This window comes from Macaca thibetana, chromosome 16, assembly GCF_024542745.1.
Source record: "Macaca thibetana thibetana isolate TM-01 chromosome 16, ASM2454274v1, whole genome shotgun sequence".
Taxonomy (NCBI): Eukaryota; Metazoa; Chordata; class Mammalia; order Primates; family Cercopithecidae; genus Macaca; species Macaca thibetana.
The window spans coordinates 58,668,312-58,692,939 of NC_065593.1; the positions used below are offsets into that span (position 1 = coordinate 58,668,312).

Here is a 24,628-nt window from a genome sequence, read left to right on the forward strand (position 1 = left end):
CCAGCAACTCAGGCTTCGTCGTGCGTCGAGGAAGCTCTGGGAGCAGCAAGTCAGCACAGGCACAGCCAGCCTGGGGTCTCCCAGGTGGGCAGAGGAGACCTCAGCACCACCCAGCTAGGTGAGGGGACTGTGGAAGCATGGACTCCGCCTCAGCCACGCCTGCAGCACCACCACGCGGGCCCTGACTTTCCAGGTTTTGCCCTGTGTCCCTTGACATAGACGTCGTAGGAGCCACCACAGAAAATTTGCTAAACACAGACAAAGCGTCAATAACATAAGCTGCCAGTCAGCCAGCAGACACGCTGCTGGAGCGTCTTCCTCAGGGCCACACCGCACGTGGGCTTGTATCCTTTTTCACTCATTTTAATAGCAGGAATGAATTCCCATGCCATCTAATCCCATCATCCAAGCACACAGACCCCATGTCAGCCACTCCAATTTGCTGGGAGCACCTTTAAACATGGGTTTGCCTGCTCGTCCTCACCCTAAGTTACACGTCTCAGGGGACGGGACCCACCGCCCACTTTCAGCAGGATGTGCCCCTCAAGGCAGCTCCCAGGGTGACAAATATTTTCCCATTTGACAGGCAAAACCTGATGTCAAATCAAAAAGCGGCTAGACATAGGACAGGGCCCCAGAGCTGCCTGAGGGCATCAGGCGACTGCCAGGCGGGGTCTCACCGAGTTCTTTGGAGCCCTGGCTCTCGCTGGCCAGCTCCCCCATCTTCACCAGGGCATCAAAGTAGCCTTTGGCTGCGTACGTCACACCTGGGAGAGAAAAAAGGGAGCAGTTATTTCCTCCATGAGGCACGGACCAGACTCTTCCCCAGCAAAAACATGGCAGTCTTCGCATGCACAGGCCAGCCCCGTCTCCTGCCCAGACAAGCTGGGAGAACATTCGGCTTGCTGTGATTTCTGGGTTGGACAGAACCCATCTCTTGTTGATATTCTTGTTTCACCCCAATCATGAGAGCTCCCTTGACTCGTAAGAACACAGCCTACCGGTTCAGGCCCTGGGCTACTCAAGTCAAATTGCAGAGTGCTGATTCCTATCACGTGCTACCAGGCGGGGTGGGGGCGGGCGGGGAGTGCTGCACTAACTAAGTGTATTTCATGAGACAAAGAACCAACCCCGGGCAAGGAAACTGCAGAGCTGGGCAGTAGGAAGCCATTTCCCCACAGATCCCCAAGCCAAGCCTGGAGTGGGAGAACTATTTCCCATTGCTTCAGTCTCAGACCAGGACGCCCACCAAGCATCACTTGGTATTGCCGCCGCCTGAGGGGCCTCCCATCAACTCCGAGGCAGAGTCTGATCTAATCAGAAGTGGGCGTGAAGGGCTCGGGCTTGCTGAACTCCTCCCCAGCCACAGGGGTGGAGCAGGCTCCGGGAAGAGCCTGGGCTTCCTCCTCAGGGACTCCAGGGAGCGCCTGGCAAACTCCTCCACCTGACAAGGAGCCCCACCCCGACCTCCAGGCTGCAGAAAGGGCCAGGCAGGGCCCTGGAGAGCAGCGTAATTACAATTTCTAATCCGTTTTCTACACAACCCACTTAGGCGCCTATAACTGGGCACTTCATCAGATTTTATTTACGTACTTTTCAATTCAGTGCGCACAATTTGTTCTGCGGCACAAGACTACGTCTGCAGAGGAATGAAGGGCTGTGCCTCGGGGGAGGTGGGCTGCCTCAAATAAAAGAAAAACGAAACAGCGGAAGTGAGACTCCAGGGCCGCTGGCTGTGGCCAAGGGGGCCGTGCTGCCTGGACAGCTGAGCTCATCCCTGCGAGGCCATCACAAAAAACAGGAGGAGGAAGTAAAGCTCTAAGTCTCCGCACTCAGCCCTGCCGCCCTCATGAGGAACCAAGCAGGAGCAGAAAGGCTCAGAAGGAACCCATGCCTTGGTGGCATCAAAGGGCTGAAGTGCCTGCTCACCCAGAGGAGGGGAGCACAGGCCCTGGCCCCCACCGCAAGCCACCGAAAGCGGCATCCACACCACCTCCCTGCGTGCGGACGACGGGGAAGAAATCCACACCTCAGAGAGCCCCGTGAGGACTGTGAAAGACTACCATAGATGAGGTCACCAAGTGTCCTGCAGACAAGTGGCTCTGGGAAAAGGAAGCCATCGTCAGTCTGCAATGTGCAAGACCAGCCCCCATCTCCAAGGGTGGGATCATCTGGACCCTGGATTCCCATCGTAATGCCCAAGATTCAGACCCAGCTGGGAAGAGATGAACAACTGGTCTCATTCACAGGGCATGGAACTTAGCTGGGCCTGGAGAATCTGGACATCGTGTGCCGTGGAGATCATGGGATCACCATGGTTGGAGGCCCTCTGCACCCACCTCGAGCCAGGCCTCAGCCTTCCTACTCTGATTCAGGAGCCTCTTCCCAGCGTCAACATTTCAGACCAGAGGCAAAGGCAGCTCTCCCTGGGATCCCCACGAAGCTGCCCAACCACCGGGGTGCACCGCAGGCTAGCAAACCAGGTGCAACTTCCACCAGGAGGCCACGCCAGCCCTCAGAGCGGCCACAGGCTCTGCTGCCGACTTCCACTACCTGGTCCAAGAGGCTCCCGGCTGGGGGACAGGGTCACTACCATAGCCCAAGGATCTCCACTGTCATTAAAACCCTGCCTCAGACCAGACTCATGACTGTAATCCTAGCACTTTGGGAGGCTGAGGTGGGCGGATCATGAGGTCAGGAAATCAAGACCATCCTGGTTAACATGGTGAAACCCTGTCTTTACTAAAACTACAAAAAAATTAGCCGGGCGTGGTGGCAGGTGCCTGTAGTCCCAGCTACTGGGGAGGCTGAGTCAGGAGAATGGCGTGAACCCGGGAGGCGGAGCTTGCAGTGAGCCGAGCTCACACCACTGCACTCCAGCCTGGGTGACAGTGTGAGAGAGAAAGAGACTCCGTCTTCAAAACAACAACAACAACAAAAAACAAAAACAAAAAACACCCTGCAGACTTCCGCTAGAGGAAAGACTCTCCTTAAGAATTTTGACGAGCAGGTCCCTCGGGCTGCAACCCCGGGACCAGGGCTGTAGAGGAGGGGCAGGGTGGACACAAACAAGGCTGTTCCTGGGGCAGCCATGGGGGCCCCTGCAGGGTGCCGGGTGCAAGCAGAGGTGGCCCAAGGGAGCTCCCTGTCCCCTTCATGCCCACAAGGAAACATGAAGGCCACCCCCCGCTAGACGTGGCAGGCAGACACAACTGGTCCACCTTGGGAGCTGAGAAGGAGGGCAGTGCCAGAGATAGGCCTTCTGCCAGGTGCTCAGTTGGGGTGCTTTGTGCCAGGTGACAATGGAGTAAAGGTGGTTAAAAAAAAAAAAAAAAAAAAAAAAAAAAGGGCTGACCCACTCCTGCCCCCTCCTTGCCACCTCTAACCTGGCACCAAAACTGGACAACCAACTCCACCCAGCCCATGGGTGCCGCGACACCAGGAAGCCATGGAGGAGCCGGGGGCGGCTGGCGGAGATGCGGTGCGTGACCTGGAAAACACGGTCTCCTCCCTGCTAGGGGATGTGGACTTTGCCTATGAAGATGCTGCAGTTACAGGGACAGACATGGTAGAGGACGCAGGGGCACCGGGGTCACTGCCCAAGAACAGCAAGTCCCCATCCATGGCCGGACTCGGCCATGAGCACCTGTGGGGCCAACAGGGCAGGTGAGAAGGGCATCTGGGGACAAGGAAGCCACTCCCCACCAGGATGGAAAGACGCAGGGGCACCCAAGACCCCGCGGCGGAGCACCTGGGCGGGGTGGGGGTGGTGGGCTGCGTCCCAGGGAGACAGTGGGAAGAATGGAATGGCCCTGCAGCCACCAGCCCCCCACACCCTCTGTCCTGGCTCTTTGTGAGAAGGAGCTGCAGGGTGTTCACTCAGAGAGATGCCACAGGTCCCAAAGCCAAAGCTGCTACGGTTACCAACAGCTTCATCCCAGCCCTGATCCCACAGTTTCTACATCCGCACCCCTCCCGTCTCTAGATGCCACGGGACACGAGCAGCCCGCACAGGCAGGGGCATGCTGCCACGGTGACGGCAGACGCAGTCCAGAGTGCACGGGCTACACCTTCACTCAGAGCCGCTATCCGGCTTTGTTGCTGGAACAAAAGACCACCTTTCGCTCCTGACCAGGCCCCACAGGCTGTGCCCAAGTCCATGTGCCAGCTCAGGAAGCAGCTCCCACCCCACAGGGCCAGGGCGCAGTTCTACCTGCCAGCGCCTTCTCGTAATTCTTCCCCATGGCGATGAAGTTCCGGAGGCTGGGGTTGAACTGCTCCATGATGGTCTGGAAGAAAGCAGAGAAGAAACAGCATTACTGGCAGAGGTCACCCTGGTGACTCCGAAGGGTCCGAACACAGAGGTGCCAGGCACCCCTCCCAGGGGTCGAGACCACAAACGCTCAAGGTGGGCTTCTCGAGTTCAAATCCCAGTCATGCCCCTGATCAATGTCCCTGGGAAAATGACCTTCCTGAGCCTGTTTTCACATCTGTACGAAAGGGATGAGAAGAAACCCTGCCGCGGGAGTGTCTGCGGACTGAAGGAGCGTGTTTGCATGGTGCAGCAGGCAAAACACAACTGGCGCTCAGACACGCTGCTGCCGAGGGGCCGTTCCATTAGCGCGGCTGAGTCAGCCCAGAAGGGCCCCCACCGGCCACACACAGTCACTCACCGATGTGGCGCCCCCCTCCCACTAAAATCCTACTCAGCACATCAACTACCAAACATCAGCTCTGATTAGCGCCATGGCAGCCTGATCTGCAAATGCCACGCTATGAATAATCCAACGGCTCTGGGTCTGTTTGCCCGACGGACGGGCATCTCGGTGCCAAGATCAGCAGTTCTTAGACTCAAGAAATTAGATTTTCACTGTGAAGGCCAAATAAATGTTTTAATTACAAGGCATAAAAACAGGCACACACAAACAACAGCCAAATGAGAATTCTACCAGCATAACACAATCAACAGCCAACCCCCGCCAGCAAGGGCCCGGGGAGCAGCTCCAACAGAAACCCTGGCGTAGCCGCCTCCTGTGTCTTCCGGTCGCTTGTTATGATGTGATCCTGATCTTTCCTGAGGATCACAGGAAGGGAAGCCGCCCAGCCCTGTCACAGACGAGCAGAAGGCTGTGGGGCCCCCACCCACCCAGCCCCAACCTGTGGGCTAGAGGGTGGGGAGGGAAGGGCAACCCCATCCCCCACCCCCTCTCCCAGCACCTGGCCTCAGCCTCCGGAGCCAACAGGTCAGATAAACAGGGATTTAGGGACAAGGAAGCCACTCCCCGCCACGGGATCTGGCTCCAGAAAACCCGCTATTTCACATGTCTTCCATTCCCTGCCCCGAGCTACGGCCAGGGTGTGTGTTCTCGGGGAACGAGGCCCCCAGTTCTGCGCTACACCACGGCTTGCAGCAGGCCGGGTACACCTCAGTCCTGCCCGTGCTGGAACCTCCAGTGGTAAAGCCACCCGGCCAAGTCCCAGGGCAGGTGCCCCTTCCTTCCTGGATGCAGCAAGGGTGAGGGCACCTTAGCGTGCTAGCCCAGAGCCCATGTGCACAGGGGTGGGGGATGCAGCAGCCACCCAGCCGCAAAGTCCTGTTCTCACAGAGCCAACGTCTACCGAGGGAAGGCAGGACTGGGGCCCAGCGCTTCGGGAGAAGTGGGACAGGCGTGCTCAGCAAGACGTGGAAGGCAGGCAGGGAAGCACTTTCCATGCCACACAGCAGTGGGCAGACCAGAGCAGGGCAAAGGCCCCGAGGCAGGGCCCACGGTGAGTTCCTGGGAAAGTAGGACCCGACGTGGGGGTGGAAGGGGCCCAGGGGAGGCAGGAAGAGGAAGAGGTGGGTGCAGTGGGATACACCCTGAGGCCAGGCTGCATGAAGCTAAGGAGGGTCTGAGCAGAGTGATGGGCCAGCTACATGTAAAAGATCCCACTGGGTCACTGGGTTGGATGCGGTGGCTCACACCTGTAATCCCAGCACTTTGGGAGGCAGAGGCGGGAAGATCACTTGAGCCCAGGCATTCAAGACCAGCCTGGGTGACATGGTGAGACCCCATCTCTACAAAAAATTTAAAAATTAGCTGGGTGTGGTGGTGCACGCCTGTAGTCCCAGCTACTCAGGAGGCTGAGATGTGAGGACTGCTTAAGCCCGCAAGGTCAAAGCTGCAGTGAACTGTGACTGTGCCATTGCACTCCAGCCTGGATGACAGAGTGAGACCCTGTCTCTAAAAAAAATAAAACAGGCCGGGCGTGGTGGCTCATGGCCACAATCCCAGCACTTTGGGAGGCCAAGACAGGTGGATCACAAGGTCAGGAGATCGACACCATCCTGGCCAACATGGTGAAACCCCGTTTCTACTAAAAATACAAAAATTAGCTGGGCGTGGTGGCAGACGCCTACAATCCCAGCTACTTGGAAGGCTGAGGCAGGAGAATCGCTTGAACCTGGGAGGTGGAGAGTGCAGTGAGCAGAGATCGCGCCACTGCACTCCAGCCTGGCAACACAGCGAGACTCCATCTCAAAAAAATAAATAAAAATTTTTAAAAAACAAAAACAAAAAAACAACCAGAAGAGATCCCTCTGGCTGCTCAGGGGAGATTAGATTTTAGCCAAGGGCCCTGGCATATGCCAGGAGACCCACTGGACGCTCCGGGATGTCAGAGGAGAAGAGAGGCACGTACCATGCAGGCCTCTGTTCTAGGGGCGGGGACGCTGCAGCAGAGCAGGCTCAGCACTGAACTAAATACTTAGCAATGGCCGGGCGCGGTGGCTCAAGCCTGTAATCCCAGCACTTTGGGAGGCCGAGATGGGCGGATCACGAGGTCAGGAGATCGAGACCATCCTGGCTAACACGGTGAAACCCCGTCTCTACTAAGAAATACAAAAAATAGCCGGGCGAGGTGGCAGCGCCTGTAGTCCCAGCTACTCGGGAGGCTGAGGCCGGAGAATGGCGTGAACCCGGGAGGCGGAGCTTGCAGTGAGCTGAGATCCGGCCACTGCACTCCAGCCTGGGCTACAGAGCGAGACTCCGTCTCAAAAAAAAAAAAAAAAAAAAAAAAAAAAAAAAATACTTAGCAATGAACCAGGAGCCTGGACGCTTTAACTCCCAGGAGCGCCTGGGAGCCGGGGCAGGGAGGCCACACAGGGAGTGTGTGAGATGGGTCTGGCGCCCAGGAGAACATGAGCCAGAGACGACGCCTGAGAGTTACCAGCAGAGAGGAGAATGCTGGGACCTGGAGCGCTCTCGGCAGCCTGGTTCAAACGGATCAAGCAGATCGGGACTGACGCTCGGGAAATGCTGCCGGATGCGTGTTAATTGTAATGAACTCAAGCAGAAGGGGGCATCAGCCAAGTGAGGTGGATGCGGCCGATTCTAGTGTTCTGGTGTCTGTGTGCTCATGTCTGCATGCACATCTGTGTGCATGTGTGCGCGTACAGACACACACGTGTGCACGTGTGTTCACGTGTGCATGTACACATTTGTGAGTGTGTGTGCTGAGATGCAGCATCAAGCATGTTTCTCACCCTATGTGACACAGGTGTGAAAACACTACCACAGAGGGTGGGCATGCCAGAGCAGACCCCTCGCTCACAAGAGCCCCACGTGCTTGGCTTCAGGACCATGACCCCCACAGACCCCCGGGCAGAAGAGGCGGCTCAACCTGAGCCCTGTGAGCTCCACTAACATCCTGAGCAGCAGGAGAAACAGGCCAGGAGCCACCCAGGGCCAACCACGGCGGGTCAGCACGGCAGCCATGCCCACTGCATGACGCACAGGGCAGCCCCAAGGTTTCGCTTCCTTAGTGCAGCAGCTGAGCTCACACGGAAGGAATGCAGGAGAGAATGGGCAGGGAACAGCCACCAGGCCACCTGGGCATGGCCCTGCCTCCATCTGCAAGAGAGGGGCGGTGGCCAGGACACACAGGTGCTGCCGTCCTGGCCCGAAGGCAATGGCAGAGGCATCAATTCCACTGAGCAGACATTGTAAGGGGGGATTCCCCTTCCCAGGCGGAAGGGCCAGTTCCTCCTCCTACGTCTGCATCCCCTGGGCCCGAAGAGAGGCTTCTGTGGAGCCCTGCCTCAGGCACACACAGCAGGTGTCACCCACCCTCCTCCGGGCTCCTCCCTCTCCTGGGAGCCACAGGAGGAGCCCAGGGGCCCATGAAGAGCCCAGCCCCTCTGCTGGGAGACCATCCCCGGTCAGGCGTCTCTCTGAGCCCCCTAACGAGTCCATCCATTCTCCTAGAGCTCAGGCAGGGGCCATCCTGACCCAGTGGGTCTGTGTGGAGGTCCCCAGCCCGAGGACAGCCCCCTGTGGGGCATACACTCCACTCCCGCCTCCACTTCCACTTCTGACTCCCCTAACTAGGCCAAGGTCCTGGTCCGGGGGCCCATAACCCACAGGGGCTCTGCAGTGTGCGGGGGTCCTGGGGTGGGGGCCGGGGAGCCAGTAACAGGCAGCTCCAGCTCCTCTGGAACGAACACCAACAGCGGCGGCCCCAGGTGGAAAGAACTCAGTTCTCAGCCACACCAACGTGGCTTTTCCAAGTCATGGAGCGAGTGTATCTTTTTGCAGGATGCCGCCAAGAAGGAGCTGAGCTCAGACACCCTGACGCCCTGACAGTGCTGGTCGGGGCGGGGAGGTCTGTGGGCTTTAAAAGGGGAAGGGAGCTTGTTTCTTACCAACACCAAAGGGCTGCAAAAACAGAAAAGCCTAGGCCGGGAGGGAGAAACTGCACAAGAAAATAACCTCAAGCCCTCAGAGGGGCCACCCCCACACGGCAGGTCTGAAGTGAGTTTAAAGCCCAGCTGTCCACACTGAGGGTGCTCAGGGACACGTCGTGCCATCCTCAAGACCACAACAAAACTAAGAGGCTCCTGGGGGCTACGGGCACAGAGAGCGCTGTGCAGGGGTTCTGTGACCCCGTCCCCCCTGCCAGGAGAGAAATCCTACACCATGAGCAACCATCACACTGTCCTCAAACTCTAGGACCTGTGCGGCGCAAACGCAGCCCGGCGCGTGCAGAGCTCTGCTGTGCCCTGGTGACCACGCGCTGGCTCCCCGGGCAGCGTTCTGGGCTGGCAGGGACTTCCGGTTCCCTGTTTGTTTATTCACTACTGACCAGGGAACACCTTTCCCACCCCGGGGTGGTGATCCTCGGCGGGCCTGCCCACAAGAGGCTCCCACACATGCCATGGAAGGCTTCCCCTCATAGGACTCATGCTGCGAAACGCCAGGTGAGGAGGCGTCCCTGCCCAGGGCTGCCCGCATGCTTGGCTGCCCTCCTGTTGGGAGACCCATAGAGATGGATGTTCCAGTGGCCCTGGAGTCGCATGAAATCCAGGCCTTGACCACAGCAGGGACCCCAGCTGTCCCTACTACAGCCCCCAGGGACCCCGGCTATGCATTTCTGAAGGTACAAATGGGAGGGCCGTGTCCACCAGTTAGAGGTGGCCACCAGAGAATGTCGATGAGCCCAGGGAGCCCTTTTGCTGGAGAGCTGCCGGACACTGCTGGCCGGCCTGGAGACTATGGCCATTATGATTCAGGGCTGCGGGCCGGCCTGGCCCGTGCAGGCGCAAGGCAGCAAAACCCCCATCATCTCCACGTCCTCCCAACTTGGGCAACAAAGGAGAGCGACCAATACGTGTATAAAAAGGAGCTCTGCCAACGGACTTCGCTCTCCTGCCCGCTCCTGGGCCGTGCTGGGGCCCACCTTCCACCCACTCAGGAATTCTCTTTACCCCTTGGCTCTTCCTCCTGTGACGCCACGTCTCCAGCGCTTTCCTGGCAGGGCGGCCACACACAAAAGCAGTCTCTCTGCGGACGGAGAGCGTTCCCCACCTCCCTCCAGCCCCTCAAGGCAGATGCCAGGGTGGGCATGTATGGCCACACCCCTAGGGCCTGTGTGCGTATGGACCCACGTATGCACATATGTGTGTGTGCTGCGGCCATGTACTGCACGCATGTTTACCTGTGCATGTACACTCACGTGTGTGCCGGACGCACGTGGACCCGTTTGCGCGCTGTGGGCATGAGCTGCATGTTTACCTGTGCATGTACACTCACGCATGTGCGGGACGCACGTGGACCCGTGTGTGCTGCATGTGTCTGTGTGTAGCCAGGCTGAGCTGTGTCTTCTATCTACTCAGAAGAAAAGAATCAATGTTGGGACCTTCCCTAGCTGCCTTAGACCCTCATCACCCTAATCCTCACCCAGCCCCTCCATGAGAGTCACTGTCCCATCTCACATATGGACAAAATGAAAGTGAGGCTCAGGAAGGCAGGGGCCGGCCCACTAGCTCTTGGTGGAGCCCAGAGTCCTGGCCTCAACCCTGCTGACTACACACCCAGCCTGGTCCCTCTCCCTCAATCGCTCCTGGTATTGTACCCGACATGCTCCCTGAGACCACATTCCAGCAGTATCAGGAAAAACGGTGACTCGATCCCGTCTGGCCTCCCCAGGAGGGCCAATGCCCACGGCGGCTGACTGTTGCGGGGAGGGGCCCTGCCCACCCACTCCCTCATCCACGGACTGGCACAGTTCCTGAGGGGCCAGGCTGCTGTTGCCCACTGGACCACTGCCCTCACTTCCACCTCTGTTGCAACAGGCAGAAGCCGGTGCCAGCTGCAGGGCCAGCAGTGCCAGAAGGGCTTCCCCCAGCCCACTGTGCCACCACGGCCACGGCGTGAGGGCCCCACACACAGACACGGACCTCACCGCACCCACGGCTCTGGTCCATGTAGGCTTGGTGGGACCCTGTCTAGGAAGCCAAGCTCCAGGGAAGGCAACATGGGACAGAGCCAAGCCCGGAAGCCCCAGGCCACATGTCCAGCACAGAGGAGGGAGGTGCAGGAGGGGCCCTGCAGCAGTGGACAGTGTCCTCCTAGGAGGACACCTCAGGGCTTGCTGTCCGGGGGCCACAGGCTCAGTTCCCTTGGCTGCCAGGGGGGTTGGGGGTTTCTGTGGGCAGAGAGCATCGGGAAGGTGGCAGCGTCCTCCAGGGCAGGCCACTGCTGACCCCACACACAGGAGCACTGATGAGCTCCAGGCCCTGGGAGCTGGCTCACCGGACAAGGAGTGGGGGCTGTGGCGGTGTGAAGGAAGCCTGGCTGGAGTGGCGTGGACGGTCCTGTCCCCTCTAAACACTTGGACATCTGTCCTAGAGGATCCTTCCTGAAAGAAAAAAACCAACTCCAGGAGCCCAGCTGGGAGGGCTGCCTGGAGGAGGCAGATCTTGAACTGCATCTTACTTGGTTCGAGTCAGACAAACTACAAATGCATGTACACGGATTTAGGAAACAAGGGAATGCATGGAAGCTTCTGGGAGGAAACAGCCCGTAGGGTGAGGACAGGAGCCTGAAGGTGAGCTGGAGGCTGCAGAACGGGATCCCAAGAGGAACGGTGACAAACCAGGCAGAGACAGCACCCTCCTCCTTATCCTCTGTGGCTGGGGGTACAGGAGCTGGCAGCTTTGCCTCCCTGTACTAATGGGGTCCCCACAGTCAAGGGCAGGAGGAAACTCTGTGGCCAAACCCCTCTGTCATGCCAGGCACCCCCACCATGAGCCCCCACAGGCCATGAGACCCCACAGAGGGCTGTGGGTGTCAGGAAGCAGGTGCCTCTCTGGAGGCAGGAGGGGGCCAGCCTGTTCCAGAACAGGGGGGTCAGGAGGGGCCACTAGGCTTCTCCAAGGGCAGCTTCGGCACAGCCTGGTTGACCCAGGCTCCCCAGAGCCACACAGGTCAGACAGACGGAGAGCACATCCCAGCCCCTCCTGGAAGCCCGAAGACAGACACCCAGGTCCCACCCATACCAGGGACTCCTGCAGGGCCCCGGGCAGCCTGGCCACAGGTCATGGTGGGGTCAGCATGAGGGGCTGGGATGTCCCCTAAGGTGGTAGCTCCAGTTCTCAGCCTCTAGAAGCACCCCAGAAAAGGCATCATAATAAAGTGATTCCTTGTGTCTTTGGCACTGCGCCCAGATGTGACCAGAGGAGCAGGTGGTCCTCCACCAGGAGGGGCCCGAGGTGCAGGGACTCCTTCCCTCATGCTGCCTGCCCTACCCGCCAGGCTCCTGGGAAGGCCCCAAGACAGGGAACCTGAATGCTGCAACTAAAAACAACAGAGACAAATGCCAACGCTAAGGCCAGCTCCTGAGCCAGGCACTTCTGCCCTCCGCCTGCGGGAAGGGCCACACAGCCACTCCCCTGGACTCCCAGCCCGGGGCCCTGCTTCCCTTTCAGGGTTTCGGCAGCATCTCCCTTTCCATGGGCCTTGGACACCTGCACGCCCTCTGCGAGCTTTCTCCTGGGGTCCGCAAGTCTCAGGGGCCCCAAGTCTGAGCCCTCCTGAATGAGGTCCCCAGGAGCAGAGGCCCACAAGGACAAATGCCACACGTGGGGCCTTGCACGCAGGACACCATTACCCAGCCCGCGCAGGAGGAGCCACAGCCCAGCAAAGTCCAAACACAGCACCAAGTAGCCTGGCCACTTCCTTCCTGTCCGAGAGGCACATCCTGCCTATCCCAGCTTCAATGGGGACATAGCCCCTTACAAACGCCTTCCACTGTCTGGCCACCCTGGCCTGGGTCACAGAACTTAACAACTGCTCAGCCTCACGGGGTGCCCAGCCCATACAGGACAGTGCACTCTGGCTGCCTTTACCTGTGGCCAGCATTGAGCTGGCCCCTCACCAGCTGACTGCTCGTCCAATGGAATCAGCTGTCCCTGTGGAAACCTTCCTGTTGTCATAAACTGCAGGCTGCACTCTGACTGAGGTTAGAGGAGAAAACCATCACAGGTTCCTAATGCAATCAGCCTGAAGACAGACAGATGGCTACCTCCAGGCAGCATGGGAGACTTGGCCCCTCCAGCAGCTACTGTACCTCTGTCGCAGGGTGGGGCCCATTGGGTGTCATGGCTGAACTGTGTCCCCTCCCAAGACACATGTGTTGAAGTCCTAATCCCAAGCATCACCGAGTGCAACTGTGTTTGGAAACAGGGTCTTTAAGGAGATGATAAAAGTAACTGGGGTCAGCTGAGCGCAGTGGCTCACGCCTGTAATCCCAGCACTTTGGGAGGCCAAGTTGGGCAGATCACAATGTCAGGAGATCGAGACCATCCTGGCTAACACAGTGAAACCCCGTCTCTACTAAAAATACAAAAAAATTAGCCGGGCACAGTGGCAGGTGCCTGTAGTCCCAGCGACTTGGGAGGCTGAGGCAGGAGAATGGTGTGAACCTGGGAGGCGGAGCTTGCAGTGAGGCGAGATCGCGCCACTGCACTCCAGCCTGGGCAACAGAGCAAGACTCCGTCTCAAAAAAAAAAAAGAAAAAAAAGTAACTCGGGTCACTGGGGCGGGCCCTAATCCCGTATGACCAGTGCCTTACAATAAGGACAGAAGAGGACACAGACACCATAGGGACCAGCCGTGCGCTGCAGCCCTCCTGTGCGCTCACCCGTCTGTGGCACTGTGTCAGTCCCCCTCCAAAGTGGAGAGGCCCGGTCACTAGGTCACTCATTACCGCCAATCGCAGACCCAAGTCTGGTCACCGCCTGGCCTGCAAGAACCCCCGAGGCCACTGCCCCATCCCCTCCCTGTGAAGCCTCTGGCCGGGTCTTCGGGCTGGGCTCACTGCTGGAGGAGTGACTGTGGCTGAGCAAGCAGGCAGGCAGCCTTGGAATGCCTGTACCGCCCCTCCTCCCGCCAACCTCAGGTCAGGCAGGTGGGAGGTGTGGCCCGGCCCGGGGGCTGCAGCCACACTCAGGAACACAGGCGCCCAGGACAGCAACAAGCAGCCTCGGGGTGGGGCTTTCCTGCTTCGGACCGCTGACCTCTGATCTCTGAAGAACTTTCCATCCCACGAGCTAGCGATCGTGGCCACCACTTACTCAGTACTCTCTCTGTGCCAGGAAATACACTATTGTCTCACCGAATTAATGAGAAAACAGAGGCCCAGCAGCGAGAATGCCTTCCTGAACTCCTCGAACTCCTGAACGGAAGGACAGACACACAGCTGGAGAGCCAGCTGGCCCTGGAGTTGGCTGGCCGGTTTCAATGGGCTCAGCCACTCCAGCTGATGGGCGGGGACACACTTCTCCCCCGAACCGAGGATCCCCTGTCAGGCAGGGACACCCAGGACCCGCACACGAAGCAACAGTAACAAGGCTGTGCACAGAGGACACCCAGTGGAGTGTCCAGTGCGAGCAGTGGCGAGGGCTCCCGGGTGCCAGGACGCTCCGGTGCGGACAGCGGTGAGGGCTCCCGGGTGCCAGGACGCTCCGGTGCGAGCAGTGGCGAGGGCTCCAGGGTGCCAGGACGCTCCGGTGCGGACAGCGGTGAGGGCTCCCGGGTGCCAGGACGCTCCGGTGCGAGCAGTGGCAAGGGCTCCAGGGTGCCAGGATGCTGTGGGCCCAGCCGTCCCTAGAGCCAGAGCGTGAGACAGCGGTACCACCACCCACGCCCCAGTACCCCAGCTTCACAGCCACATCCCAAGATGGGACTCCTGCCGCCAGTTGGACCGCAGCCCATGGCTCTGCTCCACGGCCTAGAGTCACCGAGGCCCTGGAGTCTCAGCCCAGGGGCAGGACAGGTGGAGGCTGGTGTTCCAGCCATGCCTGGACTGTGTGAGGATGGGCTTTCCATGGTGGAACAAATGGAGACAGACACAGGCCTCCTCTGCCAGACAGAGTCGGCCAGGGAAGAGGAGGCTGGACAAGCTCAGAAGAAAAAGAGGTGTACAAGGACCCAGGTCCACTTCACATCAGGAGGCGGCATCTCGGCCTCCACCACACCCACTGGTTTAAAAGCCCCACCTAGACTTGACACAGTGGCTCATGCCTGTAATCTCTGGGCACCCACTGGTTTAAAAGCCCCACCTAGACTGGACACAGTGGCTCACACCTATAATCTCTGAGAGGCCAAGGTGGGAGGATCATTTGACCCCAGATGTTAAAAACCAGCCTGAGCAACATAGTGAAACTCCATCTATACAAAAAATAGCCAGGTGTGGTGCTGCACACCTGTAATCCCAGCTTCCTGGAATTGCTTGAGCCCAGGATGCAGAGGCTGCAGTGAGCCAAGGTCACACCACCGCACTCCAGCCCAGATGACAGAACAAGACTCTGTCTTAAATCAATTAATTAAATAAAAGCCCCCGTCTAGAAGTGGTAAGGCCACTTTGCCTGGCACTAGCAGCATCCACCCAGACCACGCTTGGCTCTGGGTGAGACAAACCCTCTACTGGACAGATTCCAGCTCCGGCAGTCAGAGGATACCCTCTCCCCCACCACCATCCCCACCCCCATTCTAAAGCCAAGATGTCGCTCTTTACCAGCACAGGCACCTGGGCTACCCCAGCGCATTCCACCATTCGCGTCCTGCGACTCCCACTGGGGCAGTTATGACATGCGGGCGATCACCTGGCATGGCCCACCTGCTGACTCTCCCCTGCCACAACCAGGCAGCGGGGGCGATCACCTGGCATGGCCCACCTGCTGACTCTCCCCTGCCACAACCAGGCAGCGGCACGCCTGGACAGCTCAGTGTACAAAACACATAGGGACCATCCAAAGAAGGAACAGGAGGCCTGTCTGAAACCCACTGTCTGAAAACCTGCTGACCAAGAAAGCACCAGGGTGCCTTTGCTCACACATGGAATCCCAGCACTTTGGGAGGCCAAGGTGGGAGGACTACTTGAGCCTCGGAGTTCAAGATCAGCCTGGGCAACATAGCAAGACCCCCATTTCCACCAAAAAAAAAAAAAAAAAATTAGCCAGGCACACAGGTGGGGCACACCTGTGGTCCTAGCTACTCAGGTGGCTGAGGGAGGAGGACTGTGTAACCGCAGGAGGTTAAGACTGTAGCTGAGGTGTGATCACACCACTGCACTCCAGCTTGGGAAACAAAGCGAGATGCTGTCTCCAAAAAAAAAAAAAAAAAAAAAAAAAAAAAAAAAAAAAAAAAAAGAAAAAAGGCCCAGGCGCAGTGGCTCAAGCCTGTAATCCCGGCACTTTGGGAGGCCGAGACGGGCGGATCACGAGGTCAGAAGATCGAGACCATCCTGGCTAACACAGTGAAACCCCGTCTCTACTAAAAAAAAAATACAAAAAAAAACTAGCCGGGCGCGGTGGCGGCACCTGTAGTCCCAGCTACTCGGGAGGCTGAGGCAGGAGAATGGCGTGAACCCGGGAGGTGGAACTCACAGTGAGCTGAGAGCATGCCACTGCACTCCAGCCTGGGCGAGAGAGCAAGACTCCGTCTTAAAAAAAAAAAAAAAAAAAAAAAAAGGAGAGAGAGAGAGAGAGAGAGAGAAAAAAAAAAAAAAAAAAAAAAGTGCCAGTAACAAAAATGGCAGAGCAGGGGCATGGGAGAAAATCTCAGAGACAGGCTCAGGAGCTGTTCTGGCATTGGCATCCCTGGCGGCTCAGGGGCAGGTGCCCAGTGGACACGCACACTGACAGCCCAGAGCGGAAACGTGGCTCAGAAGTCAGGCTCTCCATGCAAAGTAAGCTTTAGGAAAACCCTACCAACCTACTTCACATGAATTCAACGTATGATTATTTAAAAATCTACCCAAACAGGGCCAGGTGCGGTGGCTCACACCTGTAAGCCCAGCACTTTGGGAGCCTGAGGCAGGTGGCTCACCTGAGGTTGGGAGTTCGAGACCAGCCTGGCCAACATGGAAAAACCTCGTCTCTACTAAAAATAGAAAATTAGCCGGGCGTGGTGGCGCATGCCTGTAATCCCAGGTACTCGGGAGGCTGAGGCAGGAGAATCACCTGACCCTGGGAGGTGGAGGTTGCAATGAGCCAAGATGGTGCCACTGCACTCCAGTCTGGGCAACAAGAACGAAACTCCGTCTCAAAATAAAAAACAAAACACTACCCAATTTTAAGACAACTGTTCCAGTAAATATAAAATAAAAACTCTAAGCAACAACAAAAAAAGCACCCTGTTATAATTGACAGTCTTTTCCCCTCCAAGGAGTTCCCAGCACCTCACGGCCCAGGACATCAGATCTGATGGTGCTGCGCGCATCCCACCCCCGCCCATCAGAGTGAGGACAAGAGCACTGAGGATACCAAGGCTGGTGCCACCTGACCTGGGATGGACCCTGGGAGCATCCTGCCCGCTGTACCCACTGCCCAGGGAGCAAGATTTGGCCAAGGTCATATGGCCAGGGAACAGGCCAGGCAAAACTCCTCCTGGCAGGCCTGGCAGGAAGCCCAAGGACCAGGCAGGATTTTCCAAGGCTCAGGGGTGCCCAAACCAAGAGCCAGCAGACAAGGCTCTGTAACGTGAGTCAAAAAGACCAAGGACAAATCGGGGATAACTTGAGGGGGATGCTGAGGGTGTCACTGTGCCTGGCAGGTAGAAACGGGCCCCCACCAGGGGCAGACCCCCAGCCTCCTGCCCCCTGGAAGGGACTCCTCAGCACAGCATGGGCTCAGGCCTACCTCCCTACCATCTCCACCGCCTACTCCACTCTTGTTCCCTGGGCTTTCTGGTCCCCTTGGTGCAGGACCAACACCAAGAGCCCCTGGGCCACAGCAGGAGAAACAGCCCTCAGCCTGCCTAGGCCAGCCCCCCACCAGGGCCACCTCCTCAGCCTGCACTGCCCACAGCCCTGGGAAACAGGGATTCCAACCACGTGCGGTACGAGCCGCCACCACCTCCAGGGAGCCCTCAGAGGGCCCAGGCCACTGCTTGAGGAGCAGACAGCTGGAGTGAGCAGACCTCAACAAAGGCGGACAGTGATTCAAACATGAGCGCTCCAGAATCCAGAAACGAGATATGTTCATTCCCAAATACCAGTGGGTCCCCCTCACAGGCTGGCCACCATTCCAGACCCACCGGAGGCATCCGTGGGCAGGAGAGATCGAGCCCCTGCAGTCACAGAGCCAAACGGGTCCCTTCTCGGCCTCCCCTTCTGCCTCTGGGTTGAGGCCCCTCGAGTCATCGTGCAGCTGTACAGGAACCGCCAGGGGCCAGGAATGAATCAGCGCTCGCGGGAGGTGGAAGTGCGTTGGAGGCTGGTGCCAGCTCCATGCCCGCCTGCCTGTAATTACTAGGGATCTTAGCGCAGGCTGTGGGGGGCGGCTGACAGCGCCGGCCGCCCAAATACAGAGCTTCCAGGGGACCACGGGCTCTGTGCAGCCACGAAGATGTTTCCCTATCCTGGGGCCTCAAAGAAAGTCACCCAGACAAGGAGGCAGGGAAGGCAACACAGGGCAGACTCTGGCTCAGTGCAAGGAAGGACAGGAGCCAGCCCCAGCCAGCAGTCAGTGGCACCCCAGCTCCACAGACAATGCAAGTGTCCCCCACCCGTGGTGGCAGCCACAGGCAACGCCAGCCCAGGGCAGCTGGCAGAGAGGGCCATGCAAGGCTGGATGGGGACAAGTGGTGATGTCCAGCTCTGCTCACCACCTGCCACTCCTGCAGTGATGCTGGGGTTGCTCCCCCGACCAGGACCCAGACCTGTGAACTGGGGAGAAGGACGCACCCGGCCTCAGCCTCCTGGCCAGCCCGCCTCCTGGAGCTTGGAAGGGGGATAGGCCTCTCCTGTTCAGTGGCCAGGTCACACAGCAGCCCTCCCCTGCAAGACCACCTATCCTGGACAACTCAGGCCATGGTGCCCATGGCCAGTAGACAGGGCATGGCCCTCAGGCCTCGACCTTTGGAACCTTTAGTTGCAAACAAGACAGCAACAGGAACACAGCTCCGGGCAGCTCCCACGCACTGCCCTCCCCTTTAATGGTGGCCCCTGAAAGCCCAGGGCAGCACCGGCCTTCATTTTAACCCTGAACCTCAAGTCCACTTGGTCAGTCCCATGAGTCAACCGATCTCCCCAACGAAGGACGCCTGCTCAAGGCAAGGCCTGTGGGGACAGCAGGCATGGAAAAGACACTCTCCCACTCAGCCCACAACTCCACAAGCACCACGTCCCAGAACCACCTGGTCACATCCATTGGTAGACACGGACCTCACGCAACCACCAACGGCACAGCAGGCATGGGATGCCAAGCGAGCACTGGACACTGCCCGGGGCCAGCAGGCATGGGACGCTGAGCAAGCGCCAGCAGAAGGGCCGCGCACCCTGGAGCCAACACTGGCAGGCCAGTGCCCAGGACCAAAGCCCAGAGGCTGGGCAGCCCATAGGGCAGCGAGACGCGGCAACTGGTCTCTGTGCCCTGGCCACCCTGCCGAGGGGACCACATCAGCACGACTCCGGGAGACGCGCACCCTGCTAAAGGCTGGCGGTGGCGAGGGCGGGGAGCAGAGAACATGACATGCACACGGGGAGAAAACACAGGCCAGGTCCACTCAGTGGCAGCAGATCCCGCCACCCTGCAGCAAGACGGTGCCCACAGGGGCCACCCCAGGAAGTATCCCTAAAAACAAAGCACCGCATGCACAGGTACACACATGGACACACACGCACACAAAGCTGGGCCCAGCACTGTGACTTCCCTCCTCCTCAGGTGCCGGGTCTGCTGCCCCCTAGGCAGGCGGCTCCAATGCCAGGAGGTGCCTGCCAGAGACCTCCCCGCACCACAGTCTCCAAATGGAGGGGACGGTGAGCTCTGCACATCCCACGAAGAAGCTGGATGTAGCAGAGAGGAGAAGCCGGGCCTGGAGCAGAAAAGCCGGCAGTGGGCTCCCCGCCACCCAGCATGTGACACCCACCACCTGGCACAAGCCCTTACCAATCACACCAGAGGCGGCAAACCCAACTGGCTCCTAGCTCCAGCAACCCTGTGGCACCCGTCTCCTCGAAGCATGACCGTGGCCCTGCCAGGCTGGCTTCCCCACCAGCTGCGAGAGTGACCAGCCAGGGCCAGGAGCCTCGGCACCACGAAGGCCGCGGCCACGGCTGTAACAGGGACTCCTCCTCCTCCCCGGATGTTCTCCCACCGCACATGTTCTAGGACAGGCTGTGGGTCAATGGCACTATTCCCAGAGAAGGTGCTGGAGCCGCCACACTCCAGGTCATGCATGGGTCACCTGGGAGCCAGGGCGTCTCTGCGGACACAAGACCGTGAAGAAAGCACCCACCTGGCAGTCGCCTGGCACTCCGGGAGCCACAGCCAGCCAGGGAGCCAGCCCCTCAGCACGCAGGGATGCTCGGGGCTCCCCCAAGAGGGCTGCAGTTTCAGTAGCCTTAATACCAAAGGCCACTCAGTCATCTGGGGAGGCAGATTCCAGCACTGCATCCCTCCATCTGGGCCATTACCCAGAGCTGCCTGAGCGAGGGCCCGGCCCGGGCTCCTAAGGGGTCTTCCTCGTCTCGCCCTCCCAACCCCTGCAGGGCCCAGCCCAGGTGCTGCCCCCAGAAGCTCTGAGATTGTGTTCTCTGCAAACACTGGCAAGCGTTCTGCTCCCCTCCCCGTCATTTTCCATGAAATTCCCCGAGGACACAGTTCTCAAGGGAATGGAGCCACCAGAAAATAGGTCAAAGTCTGCGTTACAGATTCTTACAGGGAAGAAAATCAAAACTGCACTTTTTATTCTCACATTTTTAATCAGCAAGGCCAAGGACAAGCGTCCTCCTTTGCCAAGGCAAACACCACTCAGAACTGCAGTTGAGGCGATGCAAGGGCCAAACCAAACAGCTGAGCCGCATCACGGGTGACACTGAGCAGGCCACAGCCCAGCCATTCCAAGAGGCACTGCCAGGGCTCTGCAAGCCGCCAACCCAGGCACAGGAGCGGCCCCGGGAAGGGACGCCAGAGGCAGCCCCGTCCCAGGAGACGACGGAGCTTAGCACTGCCTGGACCGGCTGGACCGGCCCAGGCGTGAACACCGGTGGCTTCAGCGGTCTCCTACTGTGTCTCCATGTGGGCTGAGTTTCTGCCTGGCCGACACTGCCAAGGCTGCCCAACCAGTACCGGCACTACCAAGGCACCTTGAGATCCCCAGTGACAAAGCACAAAAAGGTAACAGCACCAGGACTCAAAGACTCAGCAGTCAGGCACCCAGAGTGGCAGCCGGAGCCACCTATCTACAAAACCAGCCCCGCCTGTGTGCGGCAGCCGTGCAAGCCTGTCGCCAGGGCAGAGCTTTCCAAAGTGGATCGGCCCTTCAGACACCTCGGGCCTACCGCGCCCAGCCCTGCCAAATCAAATCATCAACCGCCACATCTTCACTTGAGAAAATCACCAATTAACTCACCCGTGGAAGACGAAAGGCAGAACCTGTGTGTTTCACGTGCTCCGGACCTGCTAGTCTGCGTCCACAGGGGCTCAAAGTCCCCAAACACTCAGTCTTAAAGAGTTTTCCTGCCACCCTCTTGCCAACAGATTTCACTCAGACCCGCAGATAAATTACAGCTCCATCTAGGTGAAGGCCGACTGCCAGTTAGGAGAGTTTTATTAAGGACGATCACGGGGTCGGTCCCCCAGAGCAAAACCACTCCACGTACCCCCCACCCCGCCACAAGTCTCACCACGAAAGTTCCTGCTTTCTGGTTTCAGTGCAGAAGCAGAGAAAATAGGAAAAAGATTCCGCCGTGGTACTTCTCTTCCACCCTCTGCAATCACGAACAAGTCGTAATGGAACTAATGACTAATAATTTAATAAACCTCCCTCCCTTGACGGCGTGTGCTTCCACAGAGCAACAAGAGCAGAACCGTATGCCACAGACTCTGTGAAACCAAACCTAACCGCAGGGCCCGTGCCTTTCCCAAGCCGACTCCTCAGGTCACCCTGAATCCTGTGTACCAGGGGCTCCGACATGGCTTTAGGACTCATCTAGTCGACGGCACCCGCCTTCAGAATCCTTCCAGACGGACGTGGCCCCAACTTCACAAGCTTTATTGAAAGCTGTATTCAAATGCAATCTGCCCCCTGCACTCCAGCTGGAACCAGAGGGGCCACCCCAGAAGCCTCCATCTGGCTCTCCGAAGCCTGAGGGCTAAAAGCGCTTTGCAGGCCCCCCGGCCAGGCACGCCTTGGCCGCCTAACACAATCAGAAACTGTTACTCTGCCGGGCAGGGCGCAATCCGGTTAGGAGGCATGAACCAGCAACTGCCGGGTAAATACCCACTCCACTCAAAGCCCAGCCTGTCACTGAACCTTCAGACAGTTTTGGAACAAAGCACATCTTTGTTGTAAGAGATCGCCTAGGACCCAGGGCCACCCAGGGCAGGGGTTTCTCCTCTGAGAAACTGCCCCTCGGGAGCTGCTGGGCTCAGGCGTGGGGGTCCGGACCGAGAATGGATGCTGAAGAAAGAGGAAATCAAGGCCCTGTTTGTCTATCCCAGCCACAGAAACGACCGGGGAGGGGGCGGCAGCGGAGGCTTCCAGCGATGCTCTGCGCCCCTCGAATGTGAACCTGTCATTTCACAGACGAGAACGTGGACGCCACTCTTAACACATCTGAAGCAAAGGTAGGCACGTCAGCCTCCCACACAATTAGTCTTCTCTCTCCGCGGTTACATAAGATGATGGATTATCCGTCCACCCATCCAGCCTGCCCGCGCTTCGACCTCCCACCTTAGGCCCCAGCAACGCCGGGCAGGAGTTGTGGAAAGGGAAAGCCTGTTGAGAAGGAAGTGCCCGAGGCTCGCGCAACCGCGCCTGGAAAAGCCCCACGGTGCCAGCGCCCCAGCCGCGGCCTTCAGACAGCCCCCACGCCGTCCCGGCGCCGCAGCCCCTGGGCCCGCCGCCCCCGCCGCCCCGGCCCCGCCCGGGTGTGCTACGACCCGGACAGGTCCGAGGGCTCCCGGGGCCCGGAGCGCGGCTCCGTTCCTGCCGACGCCAAGTCAGGCGCGCGGAGAGGAGCGCGGGGCCGAGAAGGGCCGTCGGGGCGGGGAGTGCTCCCTGGGCCTGGGGACGGGCCAGGCCGCGGCGGGCATGGGGTGGGGGCGGCCGGGAGGGGGCGACCACCTGTGAGCTGCCGGCGCCGGGCTCACCACCCCCGCAGCCCGGGGCCTGGGTGGCTGCGCCGGGAAGACCCCCGAAGTCCTAGCCTCCTGGCCCCGCGCGCGGCCCCAGGGCCGCCCTGGTCGGTCGGGCTTGGGCGCGCGGGCGGCGCGGGACCCGGGCGCACCCGGAGTAGGCTCAGCTTGGCGCCGGCGGGGCTCACCTTGTAGACATTTTCCGTGAGCCGGTGCATCTCCTCTGAGCGAGTCAGCGACATGGTCCTGGGTCCCGGCGGCACCACAGACCGGAGCGGGGGCGCGAGCGGCGGCGGCGGCGGCGGCAGCAGCAGCAGCAGCAGCAGCAACACGAAGAGGAAAGCTTACCCGAACCACAGAGCCCGTTGTCCGGCGGCGGCCACTTTTATAGCCGCCTGAGGCCCCGCCCTGCGGCAGTCCCCGCCCCTGCGTCCCGCCCCCGTCGCTCCCGCATCACCGCCCCCGACTACCCGCCCCCGCCCAGCGCTGCCGCTGCTAGGCAACCGCCAGGCCCCGCCCCCGCACCGCCCTTTCCATTGGTGGGTTCCGGAGACGGGGGAGGGGGGCGGGATCGCAGGCGGGGCCTGGTGGCCGACTCCAGGCAGCGATTGGTCGGTGGCGGCGTCGATCCTGGGGGAGAAGGGGGAGGTGCGGCGCGCGCTGGGGCCCAGGGAGCAGCCTGAGGGGGGCCCGGCAACAGCCGGGCTGGGGGCGGGGAAGCGGGGGCGGGGTGGCGCAGGAAGAAGGAGCAGAAGGTGCGGGGAGGAGAGCGGGGGGCGCCGGCGGCGAGCGCGCGTGGAGGCGGCACTTCGCGAAGTGGCACTTCGGGGCGGGCGGCTGGCCCGCCGGGTCACGGCCTGGCGCTGCGGGGAGGGGACCCGAGCGGCTCGGACGCAGGACGCCGCGGGCCGGGTTTACAGGTGGGAGAGGCCCCGACCCCACCGCTTCGCCGGTAAGCCCGCCGGGCGGGCGGCGACCCCCCGGCCGGCTTTTCGGGGCAGAGAGGAGAACCCTGGGGGAGGGGGGTGCTGCAGGAGGACCCTGGAGAGAGCTCGGCCCTGGAGTGGGGGACGACTTGGAGAAGCAGGATTTCGGGGGAGCATCATGAGGAGAGGAGTTGGAGGGAGGATCCTGCAGAAGGTGAACTCTGGGGAGGACCCTAGACAGGCAGACAGCGCTTGGGGACGTGGGCCTGGGATTCTGGAGAGGGGAGGACTCTAGGGGAGGAGGGTTGGGGAAGAGAATCTTAGGGGAGGGCCGTGGGAAGGAGGATCTGAAGAGGGGATAAGGGAGTTTCCTATTGGAAGTCCTCGGGACAGGGCGACCCTTAGGGAAGGGGAGGACCCTCGTGCTGGCAGAAGATTCTCGTTGGAGGCAGTTTACTTGGGGGAAGGGGTCTCTGGGGAAGGCAGGGTCGAGGGCAGTAGGAAACGGGGGCCCCGGAGGACTCTCTGGAGGTGGAAAACCCTGGGGGGTGGCGGAACCTCGTAGGAGGAATAGGGGAGTCGGAGCTGCCTCCAGTTTTTAGGAAGGGTCCTGCTTAAGGTTCGTCCCAAGGGGAGATTCTGCGGGGGAAGCTGGCCGAGTTAGCACGTAGGTCTCCCAGTACAATTCCTTTGGAGAAATATTTACATAAATTAGGCTAACGTAGAGGAATTATTTGCTTTACATGTAAAACACCAGATCTGAGCGCTTCCCTTTAATGAAACCTCACACTCTCCCAGC

The 24,628-nt window shown here is 59.6% G+C and overlaps 2 protein-coding genes across 4 annotated transcripts in view; both read right to left on the reverse strand.

The window, feature by feature from the left end:
* The window catches only part of NDUFAF8 (NADH:ubiquinone oxidoreductase complex assembly factor 8), a 269,205-nt gene that overhangs the window by 190,204 nt on the left and 54,373 nt on the right, over positions 1–24,628 (reverse strand). The window lies entirely within an intron of this gene.
* Positions 1–24,628, reverse strand: part of BAIAP2 (BAR/IMD domain containing adaptor protein 2) — a 318,844-nt gene that overhangs the window by 56,274 nt on the left and 237,942 nt on the right. The window contains exons 2-4 of the mRNA XM_050764029.1: positions 23,092–23,260; positions 4,214–4,289; positions 681–767 (exon numbers count right to left, since the gene is read on the reverse strand). Of these exons, the coding sequence (XP_050619986.1) occupies positions 681–767; positions 4,214–4,289; positions 23,092–23,145 (217 nt within the window). The 5' untranslated portion in view covers positions 23,146–23,260. The remainder of the gene's footprint in view (positions 1–680; positions 768–4,213; positions 4,290–23,091; positions 23,261–24,628) is intronic.